Here is a 20101-nt window from a genome sequence, read left to right on the forward strand (position 1 = left end):
CGTGTATATTAGAAGATGACGGTCTGGGTGAACATTTGACTGTATTAACAACTGATATAAAGAGATATATGTGAATATTGGTATAATAATATGCAAATACAGCAGCTGCATGCTTATCCATACCCACAAAGATACTGAACATTGAGAACTTGAGACAGAGCAAACCAGCATGACAGTAAATAAAGTGCAGATCCTTAAACCTATGAACATTTCTGTAACCACTAGCAAACAACTAGTTTAGACCTTATCTCAACAGTAAATTTAGCCTGAGAGATATTAACGAAACTTTTATGAGAGGGTGTTTGTAAAACCACTTTTGTCATGGAATGAGACAACAGAAAACTGAAATAATGTACTCATCTGCAGCTACATAAAGCAAACACTTACACATCTTACGCAATACACATTTGCTCAAACATTCTAAGCCAAGATAAAATCAACCAACCTATTAGGCCTATTACCTCCCTTCACATGACTTTGGAAAATGGACCGACTGATAAAGATCAAGTCGTTATGCAATAGCATTAGTCCGGTGGCATTTTGATAGGCATAATAAAGTAAATAGGCCTCTCAGGTAACCAGTCAGGAAGTGGTGTAAGAGGAGAACAGAAATAACTTTTACCTTGATGCAGTCCATGATTACATCACACCACAATGCCACAAAAGTGGCACTACATTATAAATGAGAAAATGTGAATTTAATGTAAACATGACATTTATAGAGACTGTTACACAATATTCAGGTCACGCAAAACGTTTTAGTGCAAGAGCAGGATGGTGAGCACATGCGTGTCAGTTGGAGAAAACAAGAGAGTAGGTCTGCATAAGTGACATGGAGGAGAAAAATAATTCATATGCTGAGTGGTGCTGATATACTTCAGTGAGCAGTTACTGCACATTCGCTGCTCTGTGCTGTGCTTCTTCAGCTTGTTTAGTAGTGTTGACACAAAATCCTCCCATCTTATATCACAGAAACCATGAGCAATCACCTAAAGAGCCCAGTTTACTTTAGGCTTTTAGAGCGGAGTGATTGTTACAAAATTGTTGTTGTTCTGTTCAAGCAGCTCAGCTCAAAAGCACTGATCTCAATCTGCATTACAGTAAACTTTACGACCTGATTTGAGTCCTTAATGAATTGACTAATGGGAATATTTTGCAGGCAGGTATGATGACAGAATCCATCGTTGTACTCTTTTTTCTTACTATCTGCCCTGATTTCAGATGCCCTTTGACCTCTCTGAACCTTACCACCAACCACTTAAAACAGAACAGAAGGCATGCCAATCATTCCAGACTCTGATCTCTTTTTTTCAGTAATTTCTGCAAAAAATGTCAATAACAATCATGTGCTTCCTATAAATCAATAGGTTGCTTTATTCATATATGCCCAACATTGTGAAGTATTGAAGGATTCATTCATTAGATGATCCGCACCGTTGTTAAGCCTCAATGGTTCAGTATCTGTTACTGTCTTGTTGGAATTTCATACCTTTGGCCTAAAAGGAAAACATAAAAAGCTGAAAGCTTTGGGTCATCAGCCCTTTATAAGGTCCTAAAGAAGCTCTGACTTGAAAAAGAGGTTGATTTAAGGGGGGCTTCACAGGACAATAACCTGAAGAAGCAGTGATCTTTTTGATGATGTATTCAATTCACAGTGTGCACAAAGACTTGCATGACAACTGGGTTTTGTCAATGGATAAACACAGTGTCCTCCAGGCACGTGTTTTTCCCTTCAGCTGTAAACATGCTTAAATATGTGATGTGATCATACCAGTGACAAGGGTGAGAAACATCAACAAGGCTATTGGGTTTCAGGATGTGTGATGCTGCAGTCCTGGAGAGCATGGGGTCATTTGGGTCGTTTGGTCCTAAACACTTTGGTTCAGTTGGTTACATGCTGATGGATTGCCAATTTCATCTGGTACAAAGCAGGTTTTTGTCTGTTTGCGCTTGTGTAGTCATTATGTGGTTTGTAAAGATTGGTGGAGTGGCATAGCTGGGGGTGTGGTAATGCCCATTTGGTGGTGCAGTGCGATTTTTGGTATCCATTTTGGCATCAAATTGTGGCTACACTAAGACTTTGCACAAACAGAGGCAGTCTGTGGTCTTTCTTTGGCTTTAGTTCGTGAAGGAGCATAAACAGGCCCCTAAGTCCCACAACCCCTTCTTTCACATTCTTACAAATGGTCAAATAGTAAACCTCTTTGCCATGTTTTTCCCTACAGCTGTAAACATGCTTCAATATGTGATGTGATCATACCAGCAACAAGGGTGAGAAACATCAACAAGGCTATTGGGTTTCAGGATGTGTGATGCTGAAGAACTGACATGCAGTCCTTGAGTGCACGCCGTGAGTGTTATTTGCTAATGCACATGCATCATCAAGGATCACATGCCACAGTCGTGTCACCTTCACGTTATAGTAAATAAATATCAAGTTACAGCATCCTAGATGATTTTTCCAAGGCAGCTCAAGACTATTTCACCAGAGAAGTCAGTTAGGTGTGGAATATTTTTCACAGGTAGCCAACTGTAAAACAGTGTCACAATTAATTGCCATACTTTTGCACAGCATTAAATATAAGGAATAAACCTATATATAGCACAATTTAAAATACTATGAAGTCAGTGCAATTTCAAAATTTTAGGCAACTTCCACTCTTTTTATGATGAACTTTCAACAGAGGTTAAGGCTTGTCAAGCCCATGTGTTTACAAACATGTTGACTGAGAACACCAAAGGCTCTTTTGGTACAGAACAATATGTTTCTGCACTTTATGGCTGGGACCACACATGCATGAATTCACAGTCATAATGTTTTAATTATTGTTAAATAAAAGCCCATGTTAAAGCCTCAACATTCTGCTAACATCCAGAAGAAAGAGGGAAAAAACTGAGAAATTAGTGACATGCCATGAGAGCTGTAATTAGATCCTGTCATAATTCTTTGACCCACTTTTCAACTCTTCCCACTTTCATGTGGGACAGTGAGATATGCTTACAGCCTGAAACATCCTGGACAGTGTTTGGCAGTGGATATTTATCACCTGGTGCTCTTTACTTCAATAGGGAGGTCAGGCCACAGGGCACTGACCTCTGGTTTCAGTGGGAAAACTGTGCCCCCCCTTTGAAAAGAGGCACACCAGCACCTGTATTGACTTGGAAGGTGTCAAGATTTCAAACATGATGCAGCCAAACGTCACGTCAACTGTAACCCTTAAGGATGATCACACCTGTCTTAAAAGTGCTTTGAAGTGGCCTGAACCTGTGTAGATGATATCACCCATCTTCGGTCAATATTCCTCAAGAGCAGCTCCGTTAATCCATTTTCTTTGCTGCTGCTCTTATAAGATAGAGTACTATCTCTATTATTTAGAGGCAAGCAGCTAGAGCAGCTAGCCAGGGAGTTAGAAACCTATTCTAATGGACTCAGTCGTCCATGTGCACATCCAGCTCATTAGTTATACATGGGACAAGCAACTGTGGTGAAAGCAGGTAAGAGGAAAAATGACAACTCTGCCTAAGTCCGGCGTACACACACACACACACACACACACACACACACACACCCACCAACATAGATACACCTGCAGTTAAATACAGCACAAGAAAAAAATCAATGACACAAGCCTGACAGTGATTATCTTCCATTACCTACAAATCTAAGCTGCAGCATCCACACACATCCATTAAAAGCTGTTTGTCAGAAACACTTGCAGCCCTGCAGCATATCCTGTATTCTCTCTGAGACAATGACAGTGCAGTTTTTCCATCCTGCTCTGCATCTTGTTAAGGAACCTGAAACCTTACATGTTTGGAAGAAATTACAATTGTATGTTCTGTATCAAAACAATCACACACATACACATACAGTATATACACTATGACATGCAAAACCCAGGCAAACAAACATGTACCATGTACATATACTGTACATATACCTTCATAGATCCTGATGTGATTCATCACTCACCTCCCAGTCGACTTTCTCGAGTGGACTTGCTGAGCATATCAAGGGCTCTCGAGGTAGAGGACCTGATGTGGTCACTGAAGGACCTCTGCAGCAGCAGCAGCCTCATAGAGTGAGACATGCCGGCTTGCATCCAGCACAGACCTGGCCAAAACTACGTCAGTCCAGACTCTCGCCTTGTCTCCACACTGTATGTTTAAGCATTAAATCATAAGCTGACAATTGATCTGGCTCTGTTCTATCCTCTGTACTGTTCTGGTTTCTGCCTCCTTCTCTTTCTCACTCTGTTCTGTTCCAGTCTTGACTGTGCACTCCCATCTGCTGCAGCAAGAATCAGTGCGGTAACTGCTGGGACACATCCAGCCAGTGCTGCAATGCTCTCATATTCTATTCTGCCAGTGTGTGCGTATATATGTGTGTAAGAAAGTGTGTGAGTAAGTGCTTTCTGACACAAGCTCCAGAGCACTCTGTGAATATCTGAGTGCCTCAGAGTTACGATTAGCATCTCTCTCCACATTTTGTTTTTATCTCACATCTTAATTTTTGCCTCTCTTCTCTGTCACCTTTCTACTCCCATCCACTCTACACCCGCCCTACCCTGTCTAGACACAGACGGCATCAATGCCAGTTATATAACCCGTTGCCCGGGCAGCCTGCTTGTTATGAAGTTCCACCCGTTCTTGTCTACAAGCAGCTAAAGTGGCAGTCATCACAGAACTGAAACCAAAAGACAGGAAGTGTGAGATGATGAAGTGGTCAAAGGTTATTATCACTTAGAAAATGCTACAGGAAAATTAAAGGATTCCCGAAATGGTGAAATTTTTTAAAAGGAATTTCCCAAAAGGACAACGAGATGTCAAGAGAGAAAAAAATCATGGTGCTGAAATATTACCACAGGAACCTTTCAGTTATTCCCCACAGCCACTAATCAGCTTCCTCAGCCATTCAGCCATGGAAAATGGTCCAACCCATGACATGACTTTAGTGTAAATACAGTACATAAATAATAGAGTATATAGTACACACACACACACACACACACACACACACACACACACACACACACACAGAAACACAAACCAAAGTAATTAGCCATTAGCAGCTCCTTGAGAAATAGGCTTGTACTGTAAACCTTATGTCATAAAACTTAAGCTACTGAAATGGACAAAAACAACACAATGGAATCCATTACTTAGACTGAATTGATCGGATAATGCTGATTTAGCCTCCATCAAGCATGCAGAACTCTCTGGGGTCTGTGAACAACTTCAGAGTAGCTGTATTAACACTTTACACTAGGATCTATAGTGTAAACTTTTTTCGAAGATAAACGAATTACCTCTGAAATTTTAGAAAGAGCAGTGCAAGGTTATTATTCCAATCTCAAATATCAACTGCCTTTGTGTTGGCTTGACAAAATAAAGTGAAAGGCACAAGAATACAAGGGCCTGTACAATAATTTTAAAATACTCTACATTCAAGCTGCAGTATATTTTCTATATTTTCATACTAACAATAAGTGAAATGTCAATGTGCAAGGAATCGTTCATAGTGACAGACCCACAGATAAATCTGCAGTTCCCCTCAATGTTACAAAGCATTTTAGCATCTTTCAGCTGATTGTTTTGGTTTTATAGTTCACAACTTTACTGTTTTATTTCACTCTCATCGTTTTCATTCAACCCGTTTCTAGCTGCCGAGGGATGCTGTTTTCAATTAAAAAAGCTCTGTTGAAATCCCAGACAACGCTGAGCTGTGATGTGATTTTGATGTAGTCACCATCCACCATATTAATTTTATGAGGTTATATGTAAATGTTGTCGCTTGTTCCACTGCCACCAAGTGACCAAAAAAAGTAAATGTAAAATATATTTATCATAATGTACTTGATTTAAAAATACTATATTTGTGTGTTTTTAAGGCAGAAGTTAATCATTAGCTGAGTGTGTTAGGTTATTTGTACATGTAGTTGTGAGCAGCATGTGCTGTTCAGATTGCCCTCCATTACATTCCACACTAAGCTCACACTTAAGAAAATCAGCCAGTCGTGCTGATTGCTCCAGCAAGTGAAGGTAATGTACCCAGCATTGGCTTATTGCACCCTGCTGATAGCATTGTGCTTATCGCGCCCAATTGACTTTATGGCCTCCTGAGGTTTGCTGAGACTGATAAGGTTGGATTCCCGCATCTTTGCTTTTTCACAACCCTTCGGTCTGTGCTTCTACAATTGTGGAGTTACCTCTTTAACAACGTTATAAATGAGGATTAGGATGGGATACATAAAAAAACAAACATCCTATAAAAGTATCACATTTTACTATCCTCCCTCAAAACACCTGTTCGACTCACATGAGATCTGAATCAAATTATCGTTTTCATGCACGTGTACTCAAAGATACTCAAATTCAAACCATCTGGGTCAGTATTCATATCACAACAACATATCAGTGTGCTTTCCCTCTCGGTGTCTCGTTTATACCTGTGATAAGAGGGCAATACACAGACTGTAACCTGGATATGAGAGAAAATGTCCTGAATGGGGGGTGCAAAGGGGAGGCAGGGGAAAACAATGGAGTTCTCATACCTCAGGAAGGAAAGTCTTGCCGAATGCCCCTTCTGTCAAACAAGTGAACAGCGTGCCAGGAGTGTGTACCTAAAACTACCTCCACAGAACAGAGGCAGGAGAGGGTTACCTGCCAACATACTGACCTAGAAATGGAGACAGGGGAGGTGAAAAACGAGGGTGGGCGTTGTTTCTGGGAGAACTTCAAACAGTGTATATAAACAGTATGTGAGAGTCTATCATCAAAACATCTCTGAAAAACAATGCACTATACTCTATTCTTTACAGCACAGCCAAAAATCTGTCGGTATGTTGAAGCATGTATGTGTGGGTGTGCCCAAGTGTGACTGTAATTGTGTGCGAGTCCCTTTGATGTGACCATCTGCTTGAAGTCTTACTCTGCTATCAAACAGACACCCTTTCACACCTACTGTCTGCCCTACTTTCATACAACTCCATTATCACTATCTGATACAATCACACCTTGTGTGTATCTGTGTGCCAGTTAATACAAGAACAAAAAATCAGATATCAAACAACCGAACACCTTTAGATAACAAAAGGGAGCGGCTGTGAAACAATGAATACATTGATGATTTTTACAAACTCCCCAAAATGACTTATGTATGATCAGTTTGATCCATTCAGTCCATTAACATTTGGAAAGTCGAGAAGAGCTATATGATTAAATTATTTTATCCCATTTATGTGTGCAGGAAGCAAACAGGGAGTCAGTCGGCTTGGCCAGTGGAAGTCTTGGACACACATGTTTTCGGCTTGGCTGGAAAAAGACTCTAGTGTGCATGCTCTATGGGCCAAAAGTGCAGAAGCACAAGGAAGTCCATGCTTTTTCAGCGTATGAGTTCAGTGAGAAACTTTCATAGAAATGAATGGGGTATCCAGTTCTTCTTAATTCATTCATGGATAAAACCCACTGTATGCTACCTGCCCAGCATCAAACGTCAGACAAAGTTAGCAACTAGCTTGTGAACATAATGGAGCATTTAGCTGCAAAAGACCCAGACATTTATGTCAGGAGTTAGTAGAAACCAGGCTAAAAGGAAAGTGAATATCGGGTTTAAATTTGTCAAGTGGCCAAAAACACATCTCCTAATATTGCTCTGTGTCTGCTGGATGAGTAAATAGATAACTGTTAACACATCCGCCATATCAACTTTATAAGGTTACATATAAATGTTGTAAAAACACATAATACTCCATATATAGTATATCCAAACAGTCATCAGTTCCCATGCTCTAAACGATCTCTCCCTCTAACATCCAGACGAGGGGAATAAACTATCCAGGGAGTGACAGAGCCTGCTGGGCCAGGGCTGATTCATTAGCCTGAGGACATAGTGGGCATCTCACACCATCAACACTGGGAGATTTACAGTCCCCTGGTTACAGATAAATGTTCCTGCGGCATCATTTCTGATGAAGCATTGGTTCAGGGCAGTAATAAAATGATATTCACAACAGTAAGGACGGACCTTTGCAGAAAATCACTCCTTGTTTGCTTAGTTACATCCCAACACGTTTTTCTTTCTTATTTAAAGAATGTAATTTCCCCGGACAAAAGCTGCTTGTCAAAATACAGCAAAATCATTTTTCATTTTGAATACCTATGTAACAGCACAGATCATTCTGAGGAAGGTTGCAGTGTAAAGGGAGTCGGAACTATAAGTAAGCCTTAAAAACCACCCTGCACCTGGACCTGGTACCAAAAATAAGTCACTTGTTCCATGGGCCATTAACTTATTGTCTACAAAATTTTATTGAGATACGTTAACAAGACATATCCTGTTAACAAACAAAGGACTGAAAAGAAAACCTTTCTGGTGGAGGTAAAAATGGAATTCAAGTACTGTATACAACTGTCTAAAGTAGACCAGTGCTATATAATAATTTTTCATGGTACAATAAATAGTTTATTACCATCCATATATTGTTATTCATTGACTAGGTTCCCTGTGAAGTATGCAAACAAAAAGTATGATGGCCAGTTTTCTATAAAAAGTAATACTAGATTTTTATGCATCTGTGTGATTCATCTATGTGTGATGGCATTTGAAAAAAAAGGTTTTACACATTTTTGTGTAATTCATCTATGTGATGAATCACACAGCGATCTGCTGCATGTACTGTTTACACTAAACTAAGAATAATGACACAATGCCTCTAAAGACTCTTGTTGTTCTAATTCTGGGATTCAAGCAAGCTGACTTCCTGTTGTAAATTCCCCTTAATGCAGTGGTTTCCTGTTAAGAGTGCTCTGGAGATGGATGCCCAAAGAAAGCGATCACAAAACTAACAAAGGACCAAAGAGGTTTCTGAGCTTTAACTCAAGTTAATCTCAGATACAAATCTGATACTAAAAGTACACTTAGAAAATATACCTTTGAAACCAGAGGGACCCTTACTGGCATTCAAGATGATTCAAGATGAATTCTGAATATTGAATATCTCCCAATTTAACAAAAAATGTGTAAAACCTTTTTTTTCAAATGCCAGATTGTCAAATATAGCCATGATTAACATATTGCTTCCCAAGAGGAACAGTTAACGTTGGATCTGTAAATGTATTCACCACTGAGGTAGAAACACGAAATATAAATGGAATGAACTCAGTACAAAAACACTCTCCACACAGGAAGATGGAGAGAGAGTGTGTCAAATGGGAGGGGAGAGGAGGGGCTGGTTAGGGGTGAGAGTGTTAAGGCTGGCGTAGACTGACGGGGGAGGCCAGGAATGTGACCTTGCACAAACACCGTGACTCCTGTACTGTGTATGGAGGTGTGGCAAAAAAAGTGGGATAAGGCAGACTCAATCAAAGAGCAGGAACAAGTAACAGAAAAACAAACATCAGTCATGAGCTATTATTGACTTGGCTCCAGGCTGAGGGAGCTTCATAACATCTGCCAAAGCACCTTCTCAAATGAGAGAGATGTCCTCAAAGGGCATGCAGCTGCAGGGTATAAACAAGAGGAAAGTAGCTCAGGTCAGATATGGGGAAAGCAAGTTGATTTCACTGTGACATTCTCCAAATTAAGTGGAAATTGGTGTGGAAATTTCTCCACTTTGGGGACTCTAAATGTGGTCTGCTGGAGCCAAAAAGCTAAGTCACAAGATATGTGGATGAACAGGGATTTTAAGACACCATCTGTGCTGAAAAGACTTTGTTAGTTGTTTACCATGATGATCAAATCTGGCACATATTCCTCAAGACACAATCATATCCCTGTATGAGTTTTTATATAAAACAAAGTTTGACATTTTGGGAACTATGCATATATGCCTTTTTTTTTGCTAAGAGTTACATGAGAAGGTTGATACCACTTTCATGTTTATATGCTAAATATAAGGCTGGAACCAGCAGGAAATTAGCTTAGCTTAGCATAAAGAGCGGAAGCAGGGTGAAATGGCTAGCCTGGATCTGTCTAATATTTAAAAAAAATATAAAACCACAACTTGCTGCTTTTACATTTTGTTTGTGTATGCATTTAAAAGAACTAGATATAAAGTGTTACTCTGTCAAATTTAGAAGTGCTGGAAGGGATTTTTTTTCACAACTTTGGACAGGGCCAGAATAGCTGTTTCCCCCTGGTTTCAGTCTTGATGCTAAGCTAAGCTAGCAGTATTGATCTTCTCATCTAACTCTCATCAAGAAAGCAAATAAGTGTATTTCCAAAAATGTTGAACTGAACTGATTTAAGCACTAGGGGTTTGCCCAAATACAAATACATTATTCGGCAAAGCACAAATAGTGGGTTTTATACGAATATTTGTTTCATACAAATATTTTAAAAATTATTTGTTGGGGGTGTTCCCCAGAGATAAAGCTGAGCTACTGACACAAGCAAAGTGCTCCCAAGGGACTCTCCATAACCTGTTATTCCCCTTCTCCTTTCCACAAAGTTAGGTTGTAAAAAATAGGCGAGAAATGAAAAGTGCAAAGCAAGAATTGCCTTTGAATTTCCTCCCTATGGTGTGCTGTCTCTGTATTGTGGGTGTATAAATAGGAAGAAGTCTGTCTGCATGAGGCGATGAGTAAAGTTTTAGCTCAGTAATCAGCGCAGTCATCTATGATCTGGGAGACTCCAGTTCAAGACCCGATGTGGGGACCTCCTTCATAAGGTAGTTTATTCACGAACACTTATTGTAACACTTTAATTTTCTAAAATTAAAAGTGTCATAGAAACAAAAACAGGATTTTTAAGCGTCTTTCCACTTTTATTCGAATACAAATACAGATGCAAATAATTTTGCTGCCTCAACAAATATAGATACAAATACAAATACCGGGATCTCTGCACATCCCTATTAAGCACTAAATATGACTTCTGAAATATACAATTCCATTTGGGTAAACAGATTGATGTTTTGGAGGTTTTTTTGTTTGTTTTTGTTTTTGGTTTGGTTTTTTAAGGTGAACGATGCAAGATACACCAACAGAAGGGAATTTTCAATGTGTGTAATAACATGATGATTAATATTATACTGAGATCCTCAGATGTCAACAGTCTCTGTAATTTTGTGAATCACTGAAGTAAAAACACAGCTGCATTTAAAATTAGCTTTAAATACCAAAGTACATGAATTTGTCACTGGTATTCCAAGAAGGGAAGAATATTAACAAGAAAGGGAAACGACGTATAACTAGAGAAGGAAACTAAAAGGAGACCCAGACAGACAGAAATGATGAGGCAAGTTATTCACAGGAACCACCAACTCCCTAATGTCAGAACACCCCTCCCATACAGGACCCCACTGAGGGTGCTAAACCACTTCCTCTTTCCTCAGTTTTCCTTTCCTCCACCTACAACCAATGCAAGTGGTGTAGACTATGAGTCTATGAGTGTAGGTAAAAGGTCAGGCTTTAACCCTGCTGTTGGTTGGATGCCCATCATTGTGTTCTGTTTATAAATTCCCACTAGTTTATATTTAGATCAGGAAGGCGCAGTATGGTTCCTCTAACCTCAGCTACAATCAAGGAAAAAAAAGATAGACCATTCTTGGAACCAAGGATCTCTGAAGCTGGTGTTGACAAGCTCTACGGGTGTTGAAAGGGAGAGAGAGAGAGAATGAGAATGTTACACAGTCAGTTATCTACATGCTTCTGTCGCGTACATGTAATGAAAACTCATTGTGCTGACGTCTATCACTTCCCGTAGCTTGTACAAAACCGGTGTCATGTGAAGTCAGTTTCACAATCTGTAATCAAAACTAAGCAAACAAGGATTGTCAATGAGCCGAAGTATGTTATGACAAAACAAAATTTTACATCATGTGGCATGGAAAGTAACACGAGAAAGATTATCATGTTTAGAACTTGCAAGCATTCACATCACTGGACAATTCAAAACAGTGAGTGTGTTTTGTGTGATGGTTAAAAAATTCTTCAGTTGGTCAAGACAGCACAATATCTGCTATATTTGCCTTTAACTGATCATCAAAGCATCAAAGTTTACTCAATGTAGTCGGACAAATCATAGCTTTCAGAAGAATCTTGTCATTATGACTTAGATGATGAGATGATGATGTCTACTGTGTTTCCAAGTTAGAAATTGATAGTTAAAGTAACCGCCACATGACATGAATGTGGCGAGTTGTAATGCTGATAGCTTTAAATGCTCTCTTCACAATGACTGCTTTTATCCCTCTCATCCAGTCTCTAAAGCTCACTCAACCCCACCGACTATCATCTTCCCTACCATAACCTGAACTAATAAGGAGGGATAGCACTGAAGCAATGCCTCCAGTGTTTGGCCCTTAAGGAGAAAGAATATAGAGGACAATTGTTAACCAGAATGAGAATTCAAGAACCACTCCTAAATAAATGTAAAATATTAAAAGTCCACTCTGTATTTTATCCACAACAGAGCAGAACACTTGTATATAACATGAAGTCCTCTCTGCCTTTGGTCTCTTGTCTCTTAATCTTTCCTTTTCTGTTTTTTCACTCACATAAGGTAAACCTGTCAACTTCCTGGATAAGAGGATGTGAGGTCACAGAGCTAAACAAGCTGCTTTTCGGGATAAGCACTGACTGATGTGGAGTCTTGTCTTCTTTATCAGACACAAATTGCCACCACACACACCGTACTACCTGTGAGTTTGTTTTGTAGATTCTACTATAGGGACCCTAACTGAAAGTATTAATGTACTGTGTTGTATCAAAGATAATACCTATGAGTAAAGGACATTGGGAATTCAATTTCTAAGTTCAAACTTTCTGTTTTTTCCCATTTATTTTGATGATATGATGATACTATGAGGCAAGTTGCAGAGCCATGATAACATAATTAAGAACTTTCAATCACATTCCCCTGTGGGTTTTACACATGGCTGTAAAATGTTTCTACTTCTTATATGTAAGCTCAGTACAGTCCAGTATGTTCAAACAAAATAAATTAATAAACAAGTCTGTCAAAACATTTACATGAAAAATGCAGTAAGTCATATAATGAAAGTTCATTTAAGAAGTTTGCAGAAGGGTTTTCTCCTAAATGTATAAATTGTGATGTGTAATGCTTGGAAATAATGGTAATTTATGTGTAAACAGCATGAAAATGGATTGTTTTGTGCTCCATTTATGCCCCATTTAACATTTCTTAATTTCAATAAGATCAAATACACATAGGGTCCCTTATCCCATCAGATGCAAGTCATTTTTCTCCTAGAACATACCCTACTGATAAGGACAGTCATGCTTCATGCAAGTATGCATGACTGTCCTTATCATCTTCAGATGGCATGAGTTATGTCATTTCTCGCCACTCCAGAGTACAAGTGCTCTGCAGCTCAGGCTGTAGCCAGCGTCACAGGAGCCCCATAAAGAACACTTCCAAACAACAGGTTGTCAGTTGTAACCATGTAGACACATCCTCTTTGTGCACAGGGAAGCCGTGACACTGATCACTCACTGAGGTACGCCCGCTGCCGCAGGGAAGTCATCAACTGTGGAAACTTCTTGTTGATCACTAGTGTGCTTCCGTTGTCACAGAGATAGTAAAATTAACCATGAATGAGCTGTCTTTCATGGCAGTTTAGCAGGAGCCTTTAGGGCACAGCGTGTGATGTAACACTGTCACAAATGTGTCATTCCCAGGGGCTTAAACGGTGGAGATACAGAGGAGGCTTTGAAGTGTCACAATGGACACTGGGCTTTGTGCTCCATCAAGTCCCCCCAAAACTCCACCAACTCCCCATCATACCCCACCCCCCTCCAGGGTCCTGGGTTCCATCACACAGACCCAGAGATGGAGGTTACATAACTTGCTTACAGGAAGTCAGACTGATTTAAATGAAGAAAAATGACCAAGAACGTTTGACCTCTTTGAAGTTGGCACTGTGCATTTTTTGCAAGCTTTAGTCCCCTTGTAAAAAAACTTTTGGGACCTTCCGCCAAAAGGTAGTGCTCTCATGTGCCCACACACACACATACACACACACACACACACACACACACACACACAAGAACAAATATACTGACAGCTTCTGCACATTTTCCATGAAAGGTTTTCAGCAAGTGACGGTAATTAGAGGGAGAGACAGAGCGAGAGTGAGTGAGGACTCCCAGCTGGCTTTGAGACAGCGGGGGGCAATATGAAAGCCTCGTCCCAACGTCGAACCACCTCTCTGGTATTGTTTACCAGCAGACTGACGACACAGGGGGGTGTTTAATGAACACTGCTCCCCTGCCGGTTGTCTGAAAGTAGGTCTGTCCATCCATAGTTCCCTGATGACCCTGTGCATTACCGTCAGACTGCTGACAGAGAGGCCGGAGCCAGAATGGAGGGAGCAGTCACTACAGATTGAGTATGTTCTTAAGATCGATTCCTAATAAAGTGTGCAAAGTGGATGACGGCAAGCATTGCAAAGTCATGACATAACATGTCAGTACAGTGAAGGCTATTCATCAGAAGGAAGTCACGAGGACTCATAATTGTAGGTCTGATGCTGAACAAGTTCTACAAAAATCCATGTCACAAAAATTAAGATTAACATATTTTAGGCATTAAGCTGTTTATTCTGATTTGCATTACATGCTGGGAAGAAGGTGAGTGAGAGATGAGGGGAAAAGGTAAATAAATACGGGTCAAAAGTTTTGGGCATCAGACTCGACATCCAGTCTGGCTCTTATCTTGAAAAGGCGACAGGCTTGATGGTTTAGTAGATGAGTCTAGGTCCTTATCTAGACTCACATCCAGTGTCTCATAGAACCAGAGCCTATCCTCCTCCGCTCCCTCCCTCCTTCTTTCTTGCCCCATGTTGTGAACACCAGACAAGGCTATCAATCAGAAATTGTACTGCAGATGCTCTTCACATGACACCAGACCAGACCCAGACCACATCAATGGCAGATAAAAGGTTTCTCAAAACACACATACAACAAAAAAAGAAGAAAAAAACAAACCGAATGCTATTACCTTGCATATTAAGATTCTCATCAAGCCAGTCATAATCTGAAGGTAAACTGAATACATAAGAATGATAAAAGAACAAGGACTCACCAGCTTTTTCTTTCTCAGGAATGGTAGAAGTGGTCTAGAGAAGAGAAGAAAAAAAAATATAATTGGAGTTTAGATTTTCATGATACTTTTTGCCATGTAACAAAAGAGACTCAAAAAAATCCCCTGATTTCTCTTAAGCCCTGTAAACATTCCTAAATAAACATATATGAATGTGTTTGTGTAATGGAACGTACGGAAGGAACCACTGATGAAACATCAGTAATTTGAATCCTTTCGCACATTCTCCCTCTTATTCAATGGACAACAAAGAATAAGTCACAGGTGTTTCAACTCCCGTTTGTCGAATTGTGTCCAGTGTATTTGGACCATGAGGGTGAGTACAGTAACACGTGCTGGTCATTACACACCATAACTGTAATCTGCAATGATCAACACTATCAACATATTTTCTGTTCTGTCCTTTTAAGAATATATATTTTTTTAAGACACACACACACACACACACACACACCAGGAACACGGTGGCTAACACTCTATCTGCATAGTTTTCCAATGTGCAAACGTCTTAATAAATGGTCACAACAGATAACAAACTCGCCAGGGACTTCTGAACAAATATCACATCATTAGAGGTCCGAGCACACAGCTTACTCTCCTCTGATTCAATGTTGATTCAGCCCTTACGAAGGTAGCCTGGAGAGACATTACTGATAAAATCACAACACATTTTGTAACCATAGTAGATTCCCATCATTCTGTGCATGTAATATTTCCTTCTTTGGCTCTATTGTTGGTTTTAGAAAATACTGCTACATCAACACAGTTTCTGGTTAAAAAAAAAAAAAATAAAGCAGGCATGTGTCATTGCATTAGTGTGAGAAAGAGAGAGAGCGAGAGAGAAAGAGTGTGTGTGTGTGTGTGTGTGTGTGTGTGGACCAGGTATTCCTAACACCACAGTCATGCACAGTCATGTTGTGGGAACTCACTTCCCTCATGGGTACAAAAAGCAAGTCTCCTGAACGTAATTCATCATAATTTTAGGATGAAGTTAAGGTAAGTTTAGGGTTAGGCAAGTAGTTGTTATAGTTAGGATAAGTCTCCAGGAAATGAATGTGAGTCAATGTAATGTCCGTTGAAGTGATGCAAACACAACTGTGTGTGTGTGTGTGTGTGTGTGTGTGTGTGTGTGTGCGTGTGTGTGTGTCTGTGTAGCGGGCAGCAGTCAGTTGGAATGCAAAGGTCTTTCTTGCCTCTGACTTTTGACCTCAGGTTCCTTGGCTGACCTCCACACCCTGACCTGTTTTAATCCACACTCCCCTAGAAGAGATCAGAGTGAGGAGGACAACGTACACTCTCAACCGCATTTATCCACTTTGTCCATTTAGCGACTTTGAGTAGAAACTGTAAATATCCACTTCTCCTCCTGATATTTCTACTGAGATAAAATGCTCTCCTCTTCCATTTTTTTCTTTGAGGCCTCATTTAAAAGCTTTAGCTGTGTATCCTGCTGTGACCATTTTAAAAAACTTTTTACCATTTAGCACCTACTTACACAGCAGATTCAACAGTCAGAACCTAATTTAATCTTAATATTCTACTTCCATGTTTTGTCCATGAATTTCATAAATTTAAGATATCTCATGGTGTCCGTTTACAACATAAAGAGGCATTTGGGCTATCTGCCCATTTATAGTTCCTAAAATACTAAAATAAATCTAAAATACAGGTGATTTCTATGCATTTGTTGACATATTTGACCTTGATGAGCCTGCCACACACCTTAGTATTGAATATAAAAAAAATACAGGTGCAGAAAGGATGGAGGGCATAGAAGTGGGAGGAGATATTTTTGACACCCCTTGTTCCAGAAGTAAGTCTCATTCATTTTCTAGACAGACAGTGTGCTGTACTGATGACTCAACTCACCCAGTTGAGTCATCAGTATAAAAAACTAAAATCTATGGTGCTGTGTTTTGTTGACAAATTCAACAATGAAACATTTTGAATTTCCTACTGCTCTTATTTGTTCCTCTAACTTGCTCTTTTCCATAGCAACGGTGGTTCATCGGTATTATCTTATTTATATCCGTCCAAACTGGCGGACAAAACAGGATTTCTCGGAAATGTTGAAATACTGTTACTTAGCATCAAGACTGACATCATTCTTTTCACCGCGCCTAACAGTAAACTCTACACAAAGGTATGAGTTTGTCAATGAGATAATAATGCCTGCAAGATCTCAACACAATGTTGTGGGATTTCTTTATTTCCCCAAATTAGTCCACTGCGATTCCACATTAAAGCTTACAAATATGATTAACTTGAACTTTTGTAGCTCATAGGAATTTCTTCTTTGTTTCACTTTCTGTGGAAGATAAGCAGATCAGAATTTAAGATGAGAGCATGACGTTTATTGTTATTCATTTTGACTTAGAGCAAATACCAGTAAGAAATGGAATGAATCATTAAAAAGAAAAAATGTGACTAAAGGCCATTCGAGTCTCGAATCTCCAGGGAGCTCTTATATTTTCTGATGAACCACCATAAGCGTGACACAGTCTGGTGGGAGTGAATACAATGGCTGCTCTCATACGCCAGTTTGTTTTTGTTAACACGTTGTGTGATTAATGCTGGATAAAGTGTTGTCTTGGTCCCAATCTGTCTCAGTCAGATTCTTTAGAAGCCAGCGGTTGAGCTGTCCGTGCATACATCCTTTATCTAAAATCTTCACAACTCCATCACTAGTGGTATGCCTGCTGAAGTGTGTTTGTATGTGTGTGTATAGTATGCACATATGAATATGTGTGTATGTATTTGAGCATGTGTGTGTGGTTGTGGACAATGTGTGGGCAAAAAGAAAAGAAGAATTTAATTACTTCATGGGTCACATTTCAGACACATAGTGGGTAAAAAGTCCCTCTCTGGACAAAAGGATTGATTTCAAAATACTACTGTTGTTTTATAAAGCACTGAACGATTTAGGGCCAAACTATATTTCTGATCTGCTGCTACATTATGAACCATCCAGACTTCTCAGATCGTCTGGGACAGATCTGCTATCTGTCCCCAGAGTCAAAACTAAACATGGAGGCAGCGTTCAGATTTATGCTCCACATTACTGGAACAAACTCCCAGAAAACTGCAGGTCTGCTGCAACTGTGAGTTCTTTTTATATTCCCTTATGTTGCTTTTACATTTTGTCTTGATGCCTTTTATGTTTTATATAAAGCTCTTTGAATTGCCTTGTTGAAATGTGCTATACAAATAAACTTGCCTTGCCTTGCCTAAAAAAGACACTAGGGAGAAGCTACAGCCAAAGACTCCCACTTGCTTCACTGCCACTAAATCACCAGCATAAACAGAACAACAACAGTGAGGTGAAATCAGAGATAGATTTATATTCAGTGCTGTTTCAGCTGTTGGACTCAAGTAATATTAGCTCTGCTTTTTCAGCCACAGTGTCCTTGCTGCATCCCCCTGTGTGTGTAAAACACTGCGAAAGCTATAAGACTCAGCCAAGACAACACAAACAACCTATTTTCCTTTTTATCAGTCCTATACAGATGGTCTAGGTAATCGACAGTGCACAGGATTCTTTGTTTTTCTCACAGTCACAGGTTTTTGATCCTATATGCACCTGTCAATGAGACTTTCTGGCGTACAAAAACATGATAATTGTTTCCTTATTTAATTCAAATGAGCATACTTTGTGTTTTGATTCTGATACAGTTAAGTATAGTATCACACAGGATGTTAATAACACTGAGCTTCATTATTCAGTATGTGGATTTGTGCCAAAGATGTCTTATGTCATATTGTTGCACATGTGGTGTACCTTATATAAATGACTTTCTTTATTTTCAACAACCATCTACAACTCCGCAACTTGTAGAAAGAATGGCCTTGAATAATGGAATCAATATGGGAGGTCTGTGTGGCTTCTCTGCTTAACACTAACAAGACATTTCGGTTCACCAGTGTGCTCCCTTCCTATTGTGTAAACACTACACCACGGGTTCCTGTCAATGACCCATGAAGTCACTTAAACTCAGTGAAAATCTCACCTTCACACAATGCCGTGTTTTCCGTCATAATAGCAATTACAGTTGAATAAATGTGAGTGAGAGACCACAGAGCCTAACAAGAATGTGAATGAATGGGTACCAGTGAGTACCAGTGTTTTCATAGCACCATGGTCACATATTTTCCTGATGTTTGCCTGTGTTTCCCCCTGGCATGCCACAGTGCAGGTTGTCTCAGTGTGGGGTTGTCTGGGCTGTGTCAGGTGTCCACTGGGGAGCTGTAGGCTGCAGAGCACACGAGTGTCAGCTGCCTCATTTACTGCCACTAATTTACTGGAAGTAGGTTGTGTTGGGGCACAGGGGGTATGGTATGTGTTTGCTTTACACATGTGTGGGTGTGTAGTGGCCTAAAAGTATGTGTGCCTGTGTGATTAACTGCTGTCGGGTCATTATTGTCATTACCGAAGCCAGAAGCTTAGTAAAATAGATTTTCTCACACATCATTTCAGTCTTAGTGATGATTTTACAATTACTAACAAAAGTTATTTTTTCAGAAATCTTGGAAAAAAAGTTAACTTTTTCAGAGTGGAAATACTTTGGCTAGTTTGATTTGACCAAATCATAAGCACGCTTTTAACACTGGACATCAATGATACATGTTTACTCTGATCATTTAGTTTAGTTATTGCAATGTCTGATGGTATAGTTAGTGTTGAAACTAACAACTAGTATTGTTTAAAATATTTATATACTTGTGCAAATATGATGGTTCTGACACTAATATGCTTTTCTTAATACCTTACTTCGCCTTATTTTTCCCATATTCCCTTCAGTAGCTTCAAGGTCATTAAAACCATATCTATCTGACAGTATTTATTTTGTATCGTCTTGTTCCAGCTCTTCATAGAAGAAATATGATGTTTATACTGAGTGAAATATGCAAACCCAACACTCCTTGTTTTTTTTTACAGCTTCACTATTCCATCAAATAGAAATATTCTACATGTATTGTGCATAACTTTAGACACAATACCCCAAAATTCTGCCAACATATTTGGTATCTTTGGAA

General features: G+C 39.5%; 1 protein-coding gene across 4 annotated transcripts in view; it reads right to left on the reverse strand.

The window, feature by feature from the left end:
• dlc1 (DLC1 Rho GTPase activating protein) overlaps positions 1-20101 on the reverse strand; it is an 89698-nt gene that overhangs the window by 44811 nt on the left and 24786 nt on the right. For all 4 annotated transcript variants that reach the window (XM_067584691.1, XM_067584688.1, XM_067584689.1 and 1 more), the window contains one exon: positions 15050-15083. In XM_067584691.1, the coding sequence (XP_067440792.1) occupies positions 15050-15083 (34 nt within the window). The remainder of the gene's footprint in view (positions 1-15049; positions 15084-20101) is intronic.

The sequence above is a fragment of the Thunnus thynnus genome, chromosome 3 (genome assembly GCF_963924715.1).
Source record: "Thunnus thynnus chromosome 3, fThuThy2.1, whole genome shotgun sequence".
Taxonomy (NCBI): Eukaryota; Metazoa; Chordata; class Actinopteri; order Scombriformes; family Scombridae; genus Thunnus; species Thunnus thynnus.